The following is a 17,490-nucleotide window of genomic DNA, read 5'->3' as shown; positions in this document are numbered from 1 at the left end:
GCTGAGAAAAATGCCGTCCAAAATAGGTCAGGCCTTCAGAGAAAGGGCTACCTCCCCCCATTCGAGCAGCCCCCTCCCATGGCCACCGCATCACTCTTAATGTGGTGGCTGTCTTGTGCTAACATGCGTAAGCCTTGCTCCTCTCAGAGCCAGCTTTCCCTCCAGGAAAATAAGGGATTGGCCTAAGCATCAGCCAGGCCTCGGGGCTCAGCATCCTGTGCCCTAGAAGCACCTCGGGCAGCTCCCCAGAACTAAGGTGGGTGGAGGAGGCCGTGCTCCTTCCTGCCAGGTCCTGCTGTCCACGCCATGCACGCACATCCATCTCCCTGGGGAGGGCCCCCTCCACCCATCTGTGGGACCCAGAGGAAAGTACCACCCAGGACCTGCAGAGCCGGAGGCCTCACTTGGCTAGCAGTCGAACACTCTGGAGAGTCAGGTCTTGGACCCTAACGTCGGTGTTAGACAAAGAGGTTGCACAGGTGTTTCTCCCGGGCTGAGATGGGATTTGTGGGAATGACCTCTGGCCATGATTGGCCTTGCCCACCTCGGTTGGTCATGTTAGGCTTGTGGCCAGGTGTGGTCAGGGCAAGGGGAAGAACTACCTTATCTCTTCCTTCTGTTCACTCAGCCAGGGCTCACCAAACTCTCCCCACGCACTGCGCCTCAGGACGGGGTGAGAGACACAGCTATGAACATGGCTGACCCTGTAGGGATCTCAGACAAGTGGCCGGGCCACAGAACTGAGACTCTGGGGAGGGGTGAGGTATCTAGGCTGCAAAGCGGAAGGAGGTACACTCAGCTCCGACTGTGCACGTGCAGGACCCCGAAAGCGAGGGCCTCCATAGTTTCCTGCCCTGGGCTTCTCACCCGCGGCCCCCCAGCTCTGGCCCAGTCAGTGATAGTCCAGGGCGGTCAGTGCTTCCGAAGAGGTGCAGGGGCTCTGGCAGCCGGGGCAGCAGTTCTTAGTCCAGTCTGGGGGGCTTAGACAGTTTCTCAAACGAAGGGAAGAATTTGGACCAGGAGAAACCCTCTGTCCCATTGACGGCTCACCTCTCTTCTGGCCACCTGGCCTTTGCCAGGGCTGGCAGGTCAGGTGGGCCATCACCACCCTCACAACCCGCTCCTGCCCCCTGTGCCAGCAGAGACCAGGCAAGGGGAGCTGAGTGAGTGAGCTCACAGTGGGGGGAGCACACGCAGCTTCAGGCCACAGCACCAGTCCCAGCTTGTCAGGGAGTGCCTCTGCCACTGCCCCCGACCCCCCTGGAGGCAGTGTGTCCTGCCTGCGCTACCCAGCAGCCAGTGGGGCTCCGCGCCAACCTGGCTATGCTAGGAGGGAGAATATCAAGGAGAAGAATGGAAGCAGGTGTCCACGTCCTGCTGAGCCTTGCCTCTGAGTTGGTCTGCTGTCTCTGTTTTGCCTAGTCTCTCTTCATAGGTCTGTAACCATTTCTTTGTCCATCAGTCTTTCTGTAACCCTATTTTTCCTCCGTCCCTCTCTCTGTGTGTCCCTCTGGCCTTAAGTGATGTGAGGCCAGGCCAGTGCAGTCGCAGTGTGTCCTCTCTCGCCCCATTGGTTGGCAGCTGCTCCCTGGGGGCAGCCGCTGTCAGTCCCGCCCCCCACCCCCCCGCTGGGGACCTGAGCGCGCTCGGAGCCGCCTCGGAGCGCAGTCTCCTGCTCAAGACAGGAGCGCAGCAGCCAAAGCAAGTGGGGACAGGCTCGCCGCACACCAGGCGTCTGAGCGGGGACTCGCGGCTGCAGGACTGCCTGCTCCGAGACGCAGCGGCCACGGCGGCGCAGGAGGACTCCCCGTCACCCGCTCTCGGTGCATCTGGCGTCCCGGCGCTCAGCAGTCACCCCGAACTGCGGCCACACTCGCCGGGCACCTCTCGCCGCCGCTGCAGCCTAGGGGAGCCCCGAGCCCGGAGCTGACCGGAGCTGGGGGCCGGAGCCCAGAGCGCGGCTCCAAACCCGAGAGCCGGGTAATTGGCACCGCGGGGGGCGACGGCAGGACCTAGGGAAAGCCCGAGGGTCAAGGGCGCAGGGCCGTCCACCTCGGAGCCCCGGGGCCCGCCGCCCCGCGGGGACCGCAGCTGAGCGCGGAGGCGAGGGAGCGGCGCGGCCCGGGCTGACCCGAAGGCACCGGCTCCGGGTCAGGTGCGCGCAGCAGGGCGGGAGGAGCGCGCCATGGAGGCGCCCGGCGGCGCTGGTCGGCGCGACACCAAGTGAGGCGGTCCGACCGGGGTCGGCTGCCCCGCGGGCCATGTACGGAGACGTGTTCAACGCCACGGCCGGCCCCGAGGCGGCTGGAGGCGGCGCGCTGGCCCTGGCAGCCACGGTCAAGGCAGAGGGCGCTTTGCCGCTGGAGCTGGCCACGGCGCGCGGCATGAGGGACGGCGCGGCCACAAAGCCCGACCTGCCCACCTACCTGCTGCTCTTCTTCCTGCTGCTGCTGTCCGTGGCGCTCGTCGTCCTCTTCATCGGCTGCCAGCTGCGCCACTCGGCCTTCGCCGCGCTGCCCCACGACCGTTCGCTGCGCGACGCCCGCGCGCCCTGGAAGTCGCGGCCGGTGTAGCGGCGGGGGGAGCCAGGGCCGGCAGCCGCAGTGTCCCCGTCTCACCGGCGGCCGCCGGGAGGAGCTGGGCCGGGCGAGCCGGACGGCCGGGGTCGCTGGCCCCGGGGAAAGGGGCGCCCTGACCCAAAGACCTTTTGCGACCTCGAGCGGCCACCGGGGCGTAAAGGGAGCGGGAGGCGTTCGCAGGCTGCGCAGGGGCGTGATCCTAGCGGCCGCGGGCTACCAGGGTTCCGATCCCCTAGCGGAGTCTTTCTTCCCTCCGGACAGCGGGTCTAGCCCGGCTACCTTCCTGAAAGACGGCGAGCCAGCCAGGACGCAGGAGCCTGCCGACTGCCCTGCTTTGCACAAGGAAGGGGCAGGCACGGCTCGGCTAGGGCGCAACTAGCCGGGAGCTGCCTGTCCGGACTCCCTGGCCCCGCGGCTGTCTTCCCGCGGCTACTGCCGCCTCTTCCTCTCTTTGGCACCGAGGACCCCTCCCCCCCCAATCCGAGCGTGAACTCAGCCGGACTTGGAAAAGATGCCTTTGGGGGGCTGCGTCGCCCGGGGGAAGCGAGGGGATGCCGAGTTTCAGTAGGTCCCGCCCGGGTCCAAGGGCTCTGATTTCTCTGTGGGCACGGGCAGAGGGGAAGCTGGTCTAGAGGACAGGGTCGCACCTGCAACGCACGGTGGTCGGGGATCCGCGTCCCGCACTCTACAATAAAACCTCACCGAATTAGACCCAGTGCTGAGAACGCTCTGGTCTTTGGTTGCGCCACTTTGGAAAAGGGGATTAGGGCCTGGCGAGCGGGTGCAGCGACCCTCAAGCGCAATCCGCCTCCTACTTGGCCTTGACCCAGGTCAGTTTTAATGCTACTTCCTCCTCTCCAGCTTTTCCCCAGCCTCAGTCAGTCAGTTGTTCTGGGGAAGTGTTTTCAGAGCTGGTCTCAAAGAGGAACTGCTGCCTCATCTGCTAAAATACATTCCCTGTGAAGGCTCCATGGAGACCTTCCTACAGGCGCTTCCTTCCACCCGGTCCTCTTGCTCGCTGTCAGAGACGCTTGGGCCTGAGCCCTACCAAGAGCCAGTTCTGGGCCAGAACCATCTGGTGATGGAAGGACCTGGGTCCAGAGATGGGATCAGCTGCTCAGCTTTTCTTCCCAAAGTAGGCAGAAGCCGGCTCGGGAGAGCACAGGGGAGAAAGCAGTGTGTGAATAAAGCCAGCTATGAGGGGTGATTGAAGAGAAGCTGAGAGAGAATAAACAGAAAGATTTGTGATAACCTTGACCATTTTCAAAGTTAACCTAATTCTAGGGAGTCTACTTTAGGGGGGTTTAAAATAGTTTCAGGAGTTACCTGGCTCAGTAGGGCACTAGAGCTTAGAGAATGTGTGACTAAAAAAAGATGTGGTAGTTTATCTAATTCAGGAGTGCTAAACCACCTGAGGGTCACTCGGGGTTTGAGAATCTGAAGACGCTAGGATGTTGCATCAGGGCAAATGCAGACAGACACAGGATTCGGCAAACCTTTAATAAGGGTTGCCTAAGGACCCCAGCCAAGGGGGAAGGGGAGGGATTTCCTGGGGCTGGATGGAGTCTTAGGCCAGGGCTCCCCAGCGCTGTTTCCCCTCAGCTAGCGAGCGCCCGAGATTCCCTCCTGGCGCCTATCCCAGGAAGCAGGACCAATGAGCAGGAGACAAGGGCTCACGTTGGGCTTGATTAACCAGGTCTTGGAAAGCTAACACTGACGGTGTTCGTTCCGTGCTAATGGTGCTCATTCTATGAAGACCTCACAGAACATTTTAGTTGGGTCTTCGGAAACGTAGCCAAACCTCTCCAGCTTGTCCTAACGGTCACCCCACTCATCTGCATGACCCTTGGCTGCAGAGAAGATGAAATGACACAAATGTAAGGAAATACGAGGCCCCCTGGCCGGCGTAAAGAAATAGCACACTGCTGATAAGGGGGACCCTTTTTCGGCCTTGATCTGGGGGCTGAGAGGAGTAGGAGACTATGAAGAGACAGACTACCCCTTGTGCACATCTCCCGACAGGCAGCTCTAAAGGCACAAGCTCTGGAGTCGGACGGCTTTAAATGGCCGCTCACTGGCTATGTGACTCCAGGCTGCTTCCTCATCTGTGAAATGGGTATTCTGTCACCCAGCTCTACAGGTTGGAAACGTGGTAACAAATGTAACATGCTGGCTCGCTAGCCCCCAAACGTTAGCTCTTACTCTGAGCCTCAGGCTGGAGGCGGCCGTGCGGAAAGGCGAAGCTGACCCCCAAACAGTACGTGCTGTCACTAGGGCTCAGTCTCCGGTGACCAGAAACCAATGCAAAGGCTGGGCCCTGCAGGGGGAAATATGACTGGCTCAGAGGTCACCTGTGGTTCCTGGGCCAGAATCAGCCAGAGCCCGAGTGATACAGGAGGCTTTTGAGATCCCTTGGTACCATACTGGCCCAAGGCCTCAGGAGGTGGAACTTGAGCAGTGGTAAGATGGAGCCAGCCTGGAAAGCATCTCTGTGTGTCTGCAGGCTTGCAGCCGCTTCAGCCACCTGAGCCAATGGCTTGGCCACTTCAAAAACACAGTTCCTTTTGAAATAAACTCTTAGGTAACAGGGCCTACGCAGAGATGGACTCTAGGAACCAGGCGGGGTCCGTGAGAAGAACTAGACTGGGGCGCTGCTTTTGCCAGCACTGTGACCCCAAATACTTTCATTCTCTCTCTAGGCCAGTGTCAGACTAGTTGAGCAGTAACAGGCCTTTCTCATGTTGGACCCTAGCCCCAGATTCTTCCCTGGAAAGCAGGGATGTGGCTGAGTTCATGTCTACCCTCTCCTGACGGGCAGGGTCAGTGGAGTACAATGTGGCAAATGGACACGTAGATGGGGGAAGCAGGGAGGTAGGTCCATACACACATATCCTTCTGTCCTTTGCTCTTCCAACAATCCCATGAACCCTTGAAGCCGCCTCTGGAGTGAGCTGGACAGGGCAGGCTAAAAGTAAGAACAGGACCCACGACACAGGCAATGGGGCTGCTCCGCCATAACCAGCCACTGGGAGCAGGCAAGGGGGCCGAGCACACCTCCCTGATGGGGACTCGGGGGGGTGGGAGGGTGGAAATCAGGGAAGGTGGCTGCAGAAGCCAGGAACCAGGAAGAAGCAGCAGAGTGTAGGGACTGAGAGCCTCAGTCCTGCCCCTGGGTGGGAATCTGACCTGGGCCACCCACGCTACACCTTGATTGTGTTCCTGGATTTCTGGGAGCCTCACTTTGCTCACCTGTGAAATGGCGAGCACCTGGCTCACGGGGTTCTCAACATGGTGTGAGCCACGGCAGGTGATGTGCTTGGCTCATGCGTGTCACACAGTAAGCGCTCTGGATGGGAGCCCTCCCTATTGCTAACGAGGAGGACCGTGCCAGGTGTTTGCAGCAGCACTAACGTAACTGCTCCCCCCAAGGACTTGCAGTCCCTAAGCCTGTCCCTTTCCGGCAGTCCCGCCCAGGGTTGGAGGGCAGCTGTCCTGGGTTTTTTCTCTCTCTGCACAGTCTCGGTAAACCAGCTCATCCACTCTCATGGCTTCAGGGGCTTTTCAAATGACTCGCTCCTGACCTTATCCCTGGGCCCACTCGGTATCTCCACTTGGACAGCTCCTGGGGAACCTCAGACTCCGCATGTCTGAGAATCATCACCTTTCGATAAACAGCACATCTTCCTCCAGTCTCCACCCACTCAGTATTGCACCAGCATCTGGTGGCCCAAAGTCAAAGCCGCGGTGGTCGTTCTTGACCCCAAACTCTTCATCCTCCCACATGCAATCCATCACCTTCCAGACACCACTCCACCGCATCTACGCCTCTCCAGCTCTACCACCTGGAATCCAAGCCCGACATTCACTTCTGCCTCTCTCCAAAGCAACCTCCGAGCCCAGTACGTGGTTCCAGCTCCAGCTTATACTCCGATGGCTTTTCCTGGCCCTCTGGATTTAAAACAAAGCCCTAAGCTTGGCCTTCAAGACCCAGCACCATGTGGCCCCCACCAACCGCTCCAGCCTCACCTCCTCACATTCCTTCGTACCCCAGGCTCTAGTCACGGTGGCCTTTTTTAATAATATTTTTTTATTCTGTTAGTCACCATACAGTACAACCCTAGTTTTTGATGTAAAGTTCCAGTCACGGTGGTCTTTCAAGCCCTAAGGTCTCCTGCTTGAGCTATTTGTCTCCCCTCCCGCATCTTGCTAGTGCCTTCTCATCCTTCAGGTCTGACAGATCTCCTCCTCAAAAGGAGATCAGTTCCCTTCGGCCACAGCCCCCAGTCAGCTCTCTTATCATAACTATTAAATAACTGTGCAATTCAGAGCCTAATGCCTCTCCCCCTCCTACCCTGTAAGTTGTATGAGGTCAGGGACAACATCCGCCCTGGTCACTGCTTCTTCCCCAATGCCTAGCCAAGTGTTAAACACGAAAGAGACACTGAGTTTTGGTTGAATGAAAATAGAGTGGAAAGGCAGAGCTAGAGGCTTAAGGTGAATTTGCCTGTGGGTTCTTCATCTGAACGCTTTGCCTTTGATTTTCTGCCTTAAACTAAACTTGTATCAGATAAAATACTGAGTTGAACTCTCCTTATTGATTGGCCCTTCAAGTGGCCACTTTCCTGGAGGTGGTAATCCACAAAGTTGTTAGCAACTGACATTTCCTGTCTCCATCTATGTAACACCTCAGTTATTACTGTGTCTCCCGCAGAGACGAAAGAACGTGCAATTTAAGTTTGTACACTTAGCTATTACTGCATGAATCACGCTTCTTCCTTCAGGGAAGCAGAGATCTTTGCAGCATCATTCATGCTTTCTGGATTGTCTTGACTAAGAAGCAGTTAAATCACTGCTTCACACATTGACTTCCTCACCTCTTCCTGAATTTGGATCAAAGATTTTCTTCTCAATGCGACTTTCCCTGGATCCTTGATCTAAAACTTCAACAATCTTCCTCCCCCAACCCTGGATGTTTCAAAACTCCCTTTCCTACATTTTCTCCTTAAAATTTCCTACTACCCTATATATTTTATTGTTCTTGTTCTGTGTGTCCATTAACCAGAATGAAGATCCTTGAAGGAAAGAACTTTTGTTTTATTCCCTTTACCCTATGCCTGACTTCTAATACTAGCTGAACGAACGAGCAAACCACCTGGATACTGCTCCACACCAGAAAAAAAATACATTCAAGAAAACAGCAGCAGAGTCTATTGCTTCAGGTCTCCATTCTCCACTTCTGCTGCTTCTCCACCGTCCACACTGATCGGAGAACCCGAACTAGATGGACAGGGGTCAAAAACACTCAGCTGTTAGCTCTGCCTTCCACAAGGCCAGCTGCCAGCCCTGCCACAGCTCAAAGCTCAGTCTGGGGTAAAAGCACTCAGGGAAGAGCGGGCAAGAGTGAGGGAATGAGTCTGAACTGTCCTAACAAAGAACACTCCCCGCTGCCGAGCTCCTGTTTCACATCACCTTCCCGGAGTAGCAGAGCTTTGTCATCCTCATCCCCGGCCTTCCACGTCCATGTCCAAGCGGCTACTCCAGTTCCTGCCGCCATAGTTGCACTCCAGCTGTTGGGAAGGGGCAGGGGCAAGGACCTTCCTCTTTGGAGCATTATGCCAAATGGCACCTGTTTCTGCCCCTATCCTTAGTCACAAGACCATTATCTAGGGAAAGGGAGGCTGGGAAGCGTGGTGTGCCGCTGCACCTACGTGTTGTGTAATTAAGGAAGGGGAGGGTGGCTACTGGGCAGATTCGAGCAGTTTCTTACACAGACAAGGAAAGCAAAGCACCTGTCCTCCCATTTGTACGTAACTAGTCTGTGTTTGCATTCACCACCTTCCCGCTCGCTGCTATCACTAAGTAGGCTAAAGCAAATTTTGCAAAATGTAAAGAATTCTATGTGAAGAGAAAGCAATCAGGGAATGTCGACTATTAATCTTCTTAACAAACATTGGGATAGCCCTTCAAACTCCTCTGTGTTTTTTACCCACAACAATCCCACACACACTCTTCGGCAGAATTCATCTTGTATTTGGAAGCACAAACGCAGTCACTACGCTCTGTCTCTCAAAGGCGTCACGAGTGGTGCCCTACCCGAATGTTCAGTTAAAGGCTCTCATGCACAACTGGGGATGCTACGGTGAGATCGAAAACCGGGGTGCTAAAGTCAAACTGACTGCAGGGCTCTTAACACCACCACCCCTGCAAGCTATGAATAAGCACTTTTTGGTTCTTTTTCGGTCAAATACATCAAGTAAACTGTGCCCTTTGACTTTCTCTGAGGAAAATATTAAACACCAATAGGCTAAAGCTGTCAATTTTGTAGGTCTTCTAACCAACAATTCCAGGAACCTGATAACTTCAAGGTAAAGATCTAAAAGTTCAAGGAGAGGGGCGCCTGGGTAGCGCAGTCGTTAAGCGTCTGCCTTCGACTCAGGGCGTGATCCTGGCGTTCTGGGATCGAGCCCCACATCAGGCTCCTCTGCTGGGAGCCTGCTTCTTCCTCTCCCACTCCCCTGCTGTGTTCCCTCTCTCGCTGGCTGTCTCTATCTCTGTCAAATAAATAAAAATAAAATAAAATAAAAATAAATAAATAAATAAATAAATAAATAAAAGTTCAAGGAGAAAGAACAGATACTGGTCTCCTAATTTCTTTTTTTTTTTTTTTAAAGATTTTATTTATTTATTTGACAGAGACAGCCAGCGAGAGAGGGAACACAAGCAGGGGGAGTGGGAGAGGAAGAAGCAGGCTCCCAGCAGAGGAGCCTGATGTGGGACTCGATCCCAGAACGCTGGGATCATGCCCTGAGCCGAAGGCAGACGCTTAACGACTGAGCCACCCAGGCGCCCCTGGTCTCCTAATTTCTTAGTCTCCCCTTCTGCGATAAGGCATGCAATAAAGAGATCTAATATTTAAAGTGCTGAGCTATAAACCATCCAACTAAGAACTACCATATTACAGAACTCAAAAGATGAGTTCTAGTATAAAAACAAATCCCATCTGACTTCTGTCGTCTCATTCATTCCACAAATACTGGAGTGCTGACAATTTATCAAGAACTGCTCTAGCATTGGGAACACAGGTCTGGCCTCAGAGACCTTACATTCCCATGAGGTGAGACAGTCAGTAAATGGAGTAAAGAAAGAAAACCTATAGTACGTCAGGTGGGGATAAATGCCATAAAGAATGAAAACCCTTTCCCTTCTCCTTCATTTCCAAGGTCTTTTTTTCCTTCTTTCTGAAAGCCTTCTCGGATTAATCCCAATCGGCTTTGTCACTTCAGCAATCTCACTAAAATAGCTGGATAGCTAGGCTTGATGTTGTACATTTTGGAAAGTCTGCCATTTGACAAAAGAAGATACTGAAGAGAGGACAACGTTCTCTCGGGTATATAAAATCCAAGAAACACTTGGAACCAATTTCTCTGAGTGCTTTCAAAAAAGAAGCTATAGTTCCACTCCTACTAATCAGCTAAATTTTGGTCAAAGAAAGGAAAGGACTAATGCAGAGCAACTCCCCCACCAGGTTAGAAGGGAACACACGCTACACACGGAAATGTTTAATGGTTAGCTAGTGGCTTGGAGTTTTTTCGTTTATCCTTTTCTGTACTATTAGAATTCTCGGCATTTAGCTCAGATAAAAGTATTCCTTACAATGAAATAACATGTGAGATTTTTACTGGATAGGGAAGGGAGTAACAGATTAAAACAAAAGTATAAGGATGCTTTCAAAATCCATCCCCAAACATCAAAACACTGCCCCAGGAGCTGCCTCTCGCCGAACTTTTACACATAGCCACTTGATACGATATGGGTAATACGAGTCTAAACGCCCCTTCCCCCATTCATCCCACATAATTGAAGACAAGGATGGTTAAGGAAGCTACCAACTCTTCCTATACTTTCCCTATAGTCTCATCCTCCTTTCTTTAACTACAATCACAAAGTGATTTACATCAGAAGACACACCTTTTTTTTTTAAATCAAGTCTGTATTACCGATAGGCTTACAAATTCAACAAAAACACAGTAATATTTAACATGTTAAATGGAGGAACTTTAAAAAAAAAATACTTCCTGCTTTGAAGCATATATACTACAGAGCTTTCCAGATGTCCTTTCTTAAAAGTGTGCCCTAGCCTGCTGACAGCCTTCTTATAAGTATGTATAAAACCTGAGCTGGGGGCGCCTGGATGGCTCAGTCGTTAAGCGTCTGCCACGGCTCAGGGCGTGATCCCGGCGTTCTGGGATTGAGCCCCACATCAGGCTCCTCCACTGGGAGCCTGCTTCTTCCTCTCGCAACCCCCCCCCCCCCGCCTGTGTTCCCACTCTGTCAAATAAATAAATAAAATCTTTAAAAAAAATAAATAAATAAAATAAAACAGCCCCTGAAGCCACTACTGAATACCTTACGCTTAAAATAAAAAGGCCTAAGAAGGAACTGATTGGCAGAAAGTCTTGAAGTCTTGTCTCCAAAAAGAATAATTAGAGTTTTTACACTTATTCTTTTCGGTTAAAATATTTAGTTTGGGTCTTCCTCCTTTTCTAGCAGGGAGCACATAGATTTACACCATCCCTTCCTAATGAGAATGAGTTTGCATTTCTCCCATATACAACACAGCAGTGGTAAAAGCATGTAATTGGTGGGGCTGATAAAACTAATCTGTGACTTAAAGAAAATTTTTTTAAAGGAGAAAATAAAGAAAACTAATCGAGGGCATTTCTCCTAAAGTCAAGCAGCATCAAAAATAATTCCTCTCAAAGAAGCAGAAGAAATGCAAGAGACAGTAAGAATAAAAACGAGTTCTTGTGTGCCAGGCACTACCCTAAGTACTTTATTTGTATGACTTTTATCTAATCTTCCCCAAAATACCCTGAAGTAGACTGGAAACTGACGTACAGAGAAGTTAAGCAACTTGCCAAAGGGAAGGGCACAGAGCTAAGAGAGCTGTGAGGCCCAGCACCCTCGCGGAGGCAGGCAAAACCCAGAGCCAGTTCTGCTAAGAGCTACTCTCTCTCTTAACCATCCGGTCGACACCACCCATTTACAGACAGACCGAGAGAAATCAGTGTTTAAGCAAAAATACCCCAGACTAGATCTACTCCTTCAAAACACAACTAAATTAAACTCAACAACAAAGAATAATACATCAACTCTCTTACAAACAGAATGGAAAAACACTGATCATTCTGAGTAAATCCCCTGCTGAGTGGAAGGCACGGATGGTATACCCACTTTCCGTCGCCCGCGCACGCACAGATAACACAGCCGGTCACAGCAACTGGTCATCTCATCCTTTTTCGTAACTGCAATCACTGAAACACGTTAAACCAAAAGAGAGTACAAAACAAAAACCAAAAAAACCCACACACAAACTGAGCAGGTTTTGAGATTTATTAAAATAAAGTATTAGCAAACAATATGCAAAAACAAAGTTCTTAAGAGTTATGGCTTTGAAAAGCACAATATAGTAAAACCTAATACATTTTTATAAGTATCAAAAAGGCAACAGAATTGAAGCATGTTGCTAGAATTTCATTTTCTACAACATAAACAGAAGCAGAACAAATACAAATAGAAGATCTATAGTGCAGCCATTGGTTTGCTCTTTCTCATCTGCATATGAAATACCTTTTTAAGATGGGCAGGTACATACAAATATCCAGTTTTCCTGATTACAATCCTACCCAATTTTAAAATAAGTGATTTTCAAAATGCAATTTTAACCCACCGGATGAAGAAGAAAATCACTTGCCCAACTATTATCTTTAAGAGTCCCTACGCATAAAATACTTCATGAATAAATCAAAGCAACATCATCTCCAATGATATGAGAAGGGAAAATCTGATTCTAAAAAATTTCTTCTTTTATAAGGAACCCACGTGGAATTGTTTGGCCTCACTGTAGTTTTATTATAGTTAATACCAGCTAGTATCAATAAGGTGCTACTTATTAATGAAGGAAAAGAACCTACCTGTACACAAAATTTTGAACTTTTTAAGAACACCATCTTCAAATGAATCCTTAAAGGACAACGGTTTATGATGATCGCAAGAATTCTCAGAATTGAGTTATCTGGACAAGAACCGCACACACCTTTTTCGCTCTGCCTTGAATGACAGAAGACTCCTGTTCTTGGATCTTTTCGCCAAAACATCCCATCACTTGTTCTACAGCAACTGCTACCAGCAAGTATTATATCATAAGTTCTTACTTAAAAAACAATTTTTTTTTTTTTGCTATGTAAAATCCCTCCTATTGGTTTTTGTAAACCATCCAATTTCAGGTTAACACTTCAGTTATAACACAGTTGTATTTTAGAAGATATATTTCTATTATGAATCATCCAATATAACAAAGGCTTGATAAATACTGTTACCTCTTGTAATCAGGAAATGCTAAACTGTAATCCAGTGAATTCCAAAGAACTGTCCAGCAGGCACAACTGTCGACGCAGAAGAAATGCCTTGAATTGTCACTTTCCATACATGTATCCTCTGTGAGAAGAAAACCTGCCCCAAATCCCACCTGTATCAAGGAAAATGGCTGCGCTCTGGAGGAAACAGGCCTCCAACCTGAGATCACCCCCATAAAGCTGCCCTAGTTAGTATCTCAAGAGACCACCCATAAACCAATGTTTAGGAAACCTCCCTCCCATAAAAATCACCAAACATGCCGAAACCACCATGCTACCTCTTTAAAAGATCCTTGCTTATCTAGCTCATTGGTATAATGAGGACACATACTCATATTCCTATCTGAGAGTGAGTGAGGATTTAACTAATAAGACAAAGAAGGGGCTCAGACCCTCTTAAAAGTTAACAGATCCAAAACTGAAGTCATCGCTGGAAGGTGAATTCAAAATTATCAGAAGAGCCTTCCTTCTTCAGTAAGTACGAAAGATTTTAATATATTTTAACTGGGAAAGTGGTAACAATCCAAAGTAATGCTGAGCGAACAACTATAGAGAATACAAAGAAATGGATCTAAGCTGATGTATTAGATGCTCTCTGTAACAGAAAGACGGTACTTAAACAGGTACTATCAGACTTTTGGGAGGTTCTCTGCTATTGGTAGGATTTTCTTTTTTGTATAAACCTCCTCCTTCACCAGAATACTACTACAGGAGGTACCCTTGAGGGCTTTATACATGTGAGCCCCAGTTCTCATCTTGACAAGAGATTTCAGATCTTAACACTTATTGATCATTTTATATCTTAAAGGATATTTTACTCTCAAATGTTATGGAAAGTATAAAGGCGCTACAGCCTCTTTCTGTACTATGAGGTATACAGCTCACGGAACTACCTAGTAATCTTACTGTGGATTTCAACTCAGAAACCCAGCCAACTCTATTACCACGGTTCCCTTATATAACAATAAAATGTGAAAAATGATTTATATTCTGATATATATGACCTAACATTTTGATTGATGTCTGCTTTAATCTCTAAAGAGTAAGTGTTAGCTTCGGCAGATCAGTAACATGCCTACTGGTTGACATTCCATAACTGAAGCCAAGCAATACTGAAAAGACCATAATACTTTGTTATGTAGAGATGCTGATCAAATGCAACTCTTAATTTTCCCCCAATCATCTTTCTGTGGCATTAATTCATTACTCAGATTAATTTTGATTCTATTTCTCTTTTTGCATTTACCAAACCGGCTGTCATTTTATTATTTCCAGACTCTAGTCTTTTCAGCTCACATATGTTAATATCTTGTACAAGCTATAAAACGTGATTGTTCCAGTGGTGTTGATGTTTCCATAAATTTGACTATAAACCATTCTAGAGATTAAATAAAAATTTTATACTGTAGTTTTCTGAAAAGGTTTCTTTCAGAAGTGTCTTCTTCTCATTGGTCACTGGCAATTTTTATTTCCCATCCATGGATTTTGGGCACCCTCGGGAATTAGAGAAGCAGCTACACTGAACACAATTTTCACTTAAAATCCACAGATGCAGAGTTAATCACTTTAAGGAAATACAACAGGCTTATACTTTTCCATGAAACTCTTAACAGTTATGATCTTCAGTACTGCCCTTCATGAGATAAATTCCTTAGGGAAAACACAGAAAAGGCCAATAACATAAAACCCTGCCAACTCTAAAGGCTGTAACATGAATAAAAACAATTTTTAATTAACTCAACTGAAAACATCAATAAAACAATTCAATAGTTTCCACCAGTTCAAGCCCACTGAAGTTGATTACATGCATCTGTCATTCAACCCGGGTGGTTTTTTCTCCTATAAATTTGTCCCAAAGATTGTGCCATAAGCCTGGTAAGTAAAAGAATACTGTAAGTAGCTAGGTTCGAACACAAAGCAAATAATCCTCTTTCATGTGGCTGACACAACTCTGGAAGATGAAGAATGCATGTCATGTAAAACTTATGTTTAAGGCTCAGGTGACGGTCAGAAAGTATCCTTTTACCCAGCAAAGGACTGCGAGCTGAAACACATAGGGTTCCTCACCTGAAAGAACTAAAGCCATCCACTGGCTGCACTTTGTAAAAGCAATAAATAATGGCACAGAAAACAAAACGAACTGCATTCTCCTTTCCTCAAAAAAATGCATTTTTTTTCTTTGAAAAGCAGAAAGGGCAAAGTAGAAAGTCAAGCCAAACTAACATTTTAAATAGAAGACTGACATGGCTCCATGTATTTTCAAAAGGCACCAGAAAATAGCTTTCTCCGATAGGTAAATTAGGTCTTTTATTTTTCCCCCAAAATAACGGCTCTGTTCTCATGCCATAACAAAGTGTCATTTGCTCTCTAGGAAAAGAGGTCAAAAATTCTTCACCCAGAGACTTCAAGCATAACTAGATTGAATGGGTATTTCTGAGGGCTCATGTCTTTCCTCTCTTGAGGACTGTGTTCTGGGAGACGAGCATCCACAGAGGTGCAAAAAACCCGAAAAAAACCAGCATGCAGTAACTGACAGAACAGTCTGCCGTCTTTGATATGTGAATATTTTAAAGTCAACTATCTCCACAACCACTGCTTATTCATTCAAATACCAGACTAGCAGCCTCAGCTGGGGGCCAGACTGAAGAGGCTCTTCTGGCTACAGTACACAGGTCCTTTCCTTGCTCAAGGCAACTGACGCCACTAAGATCAACGGGATTAAGTATATGACTTTCCAACATAAGTAACGCCCATAAAGCGGTAGGGAATTAAAAAAGGCACCTGAAGTTGGAGCTACAGAATAACAGTCTTATAACCTAGGTAGAAAATACAACAAATGCTAGAAAAAGTATAACCTCCTACAACTGAAATCTATAAACTGCAGTGTCTGTTAATACAAAAGGGGACCAAGGAAGTAAGGATGAGCATCCAAGCCCAAGTCACTTGAGTGTGTTTCACAAAAGGTTACACTAAAAACTGTCACCCATCAAAGTGCAAAGTAAAAGATTAATGCATGTCCAAACTAGAGTTCCCGCAACACTGGCCAAAAGCAGCAAAGCTGAACAAGGCTGTGCGTGCACTGTCACTAGCTATAAAGCAGTACTTATGACAGATTCTGAGTGAATGACATATACTGGACATCTGTTGTTTACAATAATTTTTTTTTTAAAAAAGGAAATGTTTTACAAAAGATATAATGAGTGAAGTTACAACAGACTGACAAACATTTAGCTGTATTAAATGTAAATTTTATGACATCACCTAGAAAACCATCACTTTGCTTTTACTGAACACAACTGGTTAGAGCAGTGCATAGTGTTCCTTCAAAAAAAAAAAGGGCGGGTTGTTTTTTTTATAGTTTCTTTTCGGCCCCTACCATATGCTTTTACAAAACAATGAATTACACGTTCTCCACACTGGTAGGACAAAGAAACTGGTAAAAGTAGAGCGTCTGTAGGGTTAAGAGGAAAAGGGAAGACTTTTCATGGCATACCTATTATAATTTGTCATCATGTGATGTATTACTTTTAAAAAATTGAATAACAAGTTGGGTGGGACAAGAAGACAAAATTATGACCCAGTTTAAGATCAATGCTAAACTTGTGAACTGGGTACAACACTTACTTTGTATTTCTTACAACACTTCTGAGAGTTAATCACATGAACATGAATAACAAACAAATGTAGATTCATCACAAAATACAAATGTATTGGTCACAATTATGTAGAAAAAAAAATAAGCTGTAATATCTGTTTTCCATGTAAGCTCACAGTATCTGTACTGAAAGTTTCCCTAAAATTAAAATAAGTCCACTAATAATATAATCGACAGGACTACTTCTGCACTATGAGACGGAAGATATGGGGTTCAGAGGGGAGCCCATCTGAGTCAGGACTTTATCCAGCCACTGAAGAGGCCCATGAAGATGAATCTCAATCCAACACGGGGTGCTGGTGACATCCTGCCGGTGGTACTCGGCTCCCCAGCCCTAAGAAAAGGAAAAGATGTCATAGCAAATCCCTCTTTAAACTGTCAACCAGCCTAAAACAATTTTAACATACTAACAAAAAAATACTTTAACAGTGGAGACCACAAAACCAATCTCAGGATTCACCATGGAATTAAAAGCAGTAGTGCTGAAAGAGATAGGATTCCCTTAATAGAAACCCTTGGAGCATGGTATGTTTCAGAATTCTTTTTCTTTCTGAAGTTTAGAAAGTTAATACAGTACAATATCTCATAATGAAAACACTATTATTTCTGCAGTGAGATACATTCTCACTTAATGGGATAAATAAAACCCACAACAGCCTTATATAAGTTCACATCAGATTTTGGTATGAAAAAGTTTTGGGTTTTGAGGTTTGGGATTTTTTTAACTATCACTTAAGACACCGTAGATCTGATCAATGCATGCAACTGTAATTAAAGTAGCTGAGATGAATTAAGCTGGAACGCTTTAGCCTAAAATTCTAGATAAAGATTTTAATAGAAT

The 17,490-nt window shown here is 47.5% G+C and overlaps 2 protein-coding genes across 6 annotated transcripts in view; one reads left to right on the top strand and one right to left on the bottom strand.

Moving 5' to 3' along the window:
• The first annotated feature begins 1,914 nt into the window (after positions 1 to 1,914).
• On the top strand, positions 1,915 to 3,343 carry SMIM32 (small integral membrane protein 32). Its single transcript, XM_026507599.4, has one exon. It carries the CDS (start codon positions 2,262 to 2,264, stop codon positions 2,571 to 2,573), a length of 312 nt encoding a protein of 103 aa, XP_026363384.1. The 5' UTR covers positions 1,915 to 2,261; the 3' UTR covers positions 2,574 to 3,343.
• Positions 3,344 to 11,958: 8,615 nt separating this feature from the next.
• The window catches only part of SMAD5 (SMAD family member 5), a 54,712-nt gene continuing 49,180 nt past the window's right edge, over positions 11,959 to 17,490 (bottom strand). For all 5 annotated transcript variants that reach the window (XM_026508039.4, XM_057307059.1, XM_026508041.4 and 2 more), the window contains one exon: positions 11,959 to 16,983. In XM_026508039.4, the coding sequence (XP_026363824.1) occupies positions 16,840 to 16,983 (144 nt within the window). In that variant the 3' untranslated portion in view covers positions 11,959 to 16,839. The remainder of the gene's footprint in view (positions 16,984 to 17,490) is intronic.

Source organism: Ursus arctos, unplaced genomic scaffold (assembly GCF_023065955.2).
Source record: "Ursus arctos isolate Adak ecotype North America unplaced genomic scaffold, UrsArc2.0 scaffold_5, whole genome shotgun sequence".
In the NCBI taxonomy this organism is placed as follows: Eukaryota; Metazoa; Chordata; class Mammalia; order Carnivora; family Ursidae; genus Ursus; species Ursus arctos.
The sequence above is the reverse complement of the archived record's forward strand: the minus strand, read 5'-3'. Positions and strand labels throughout refer to the sequence as shown.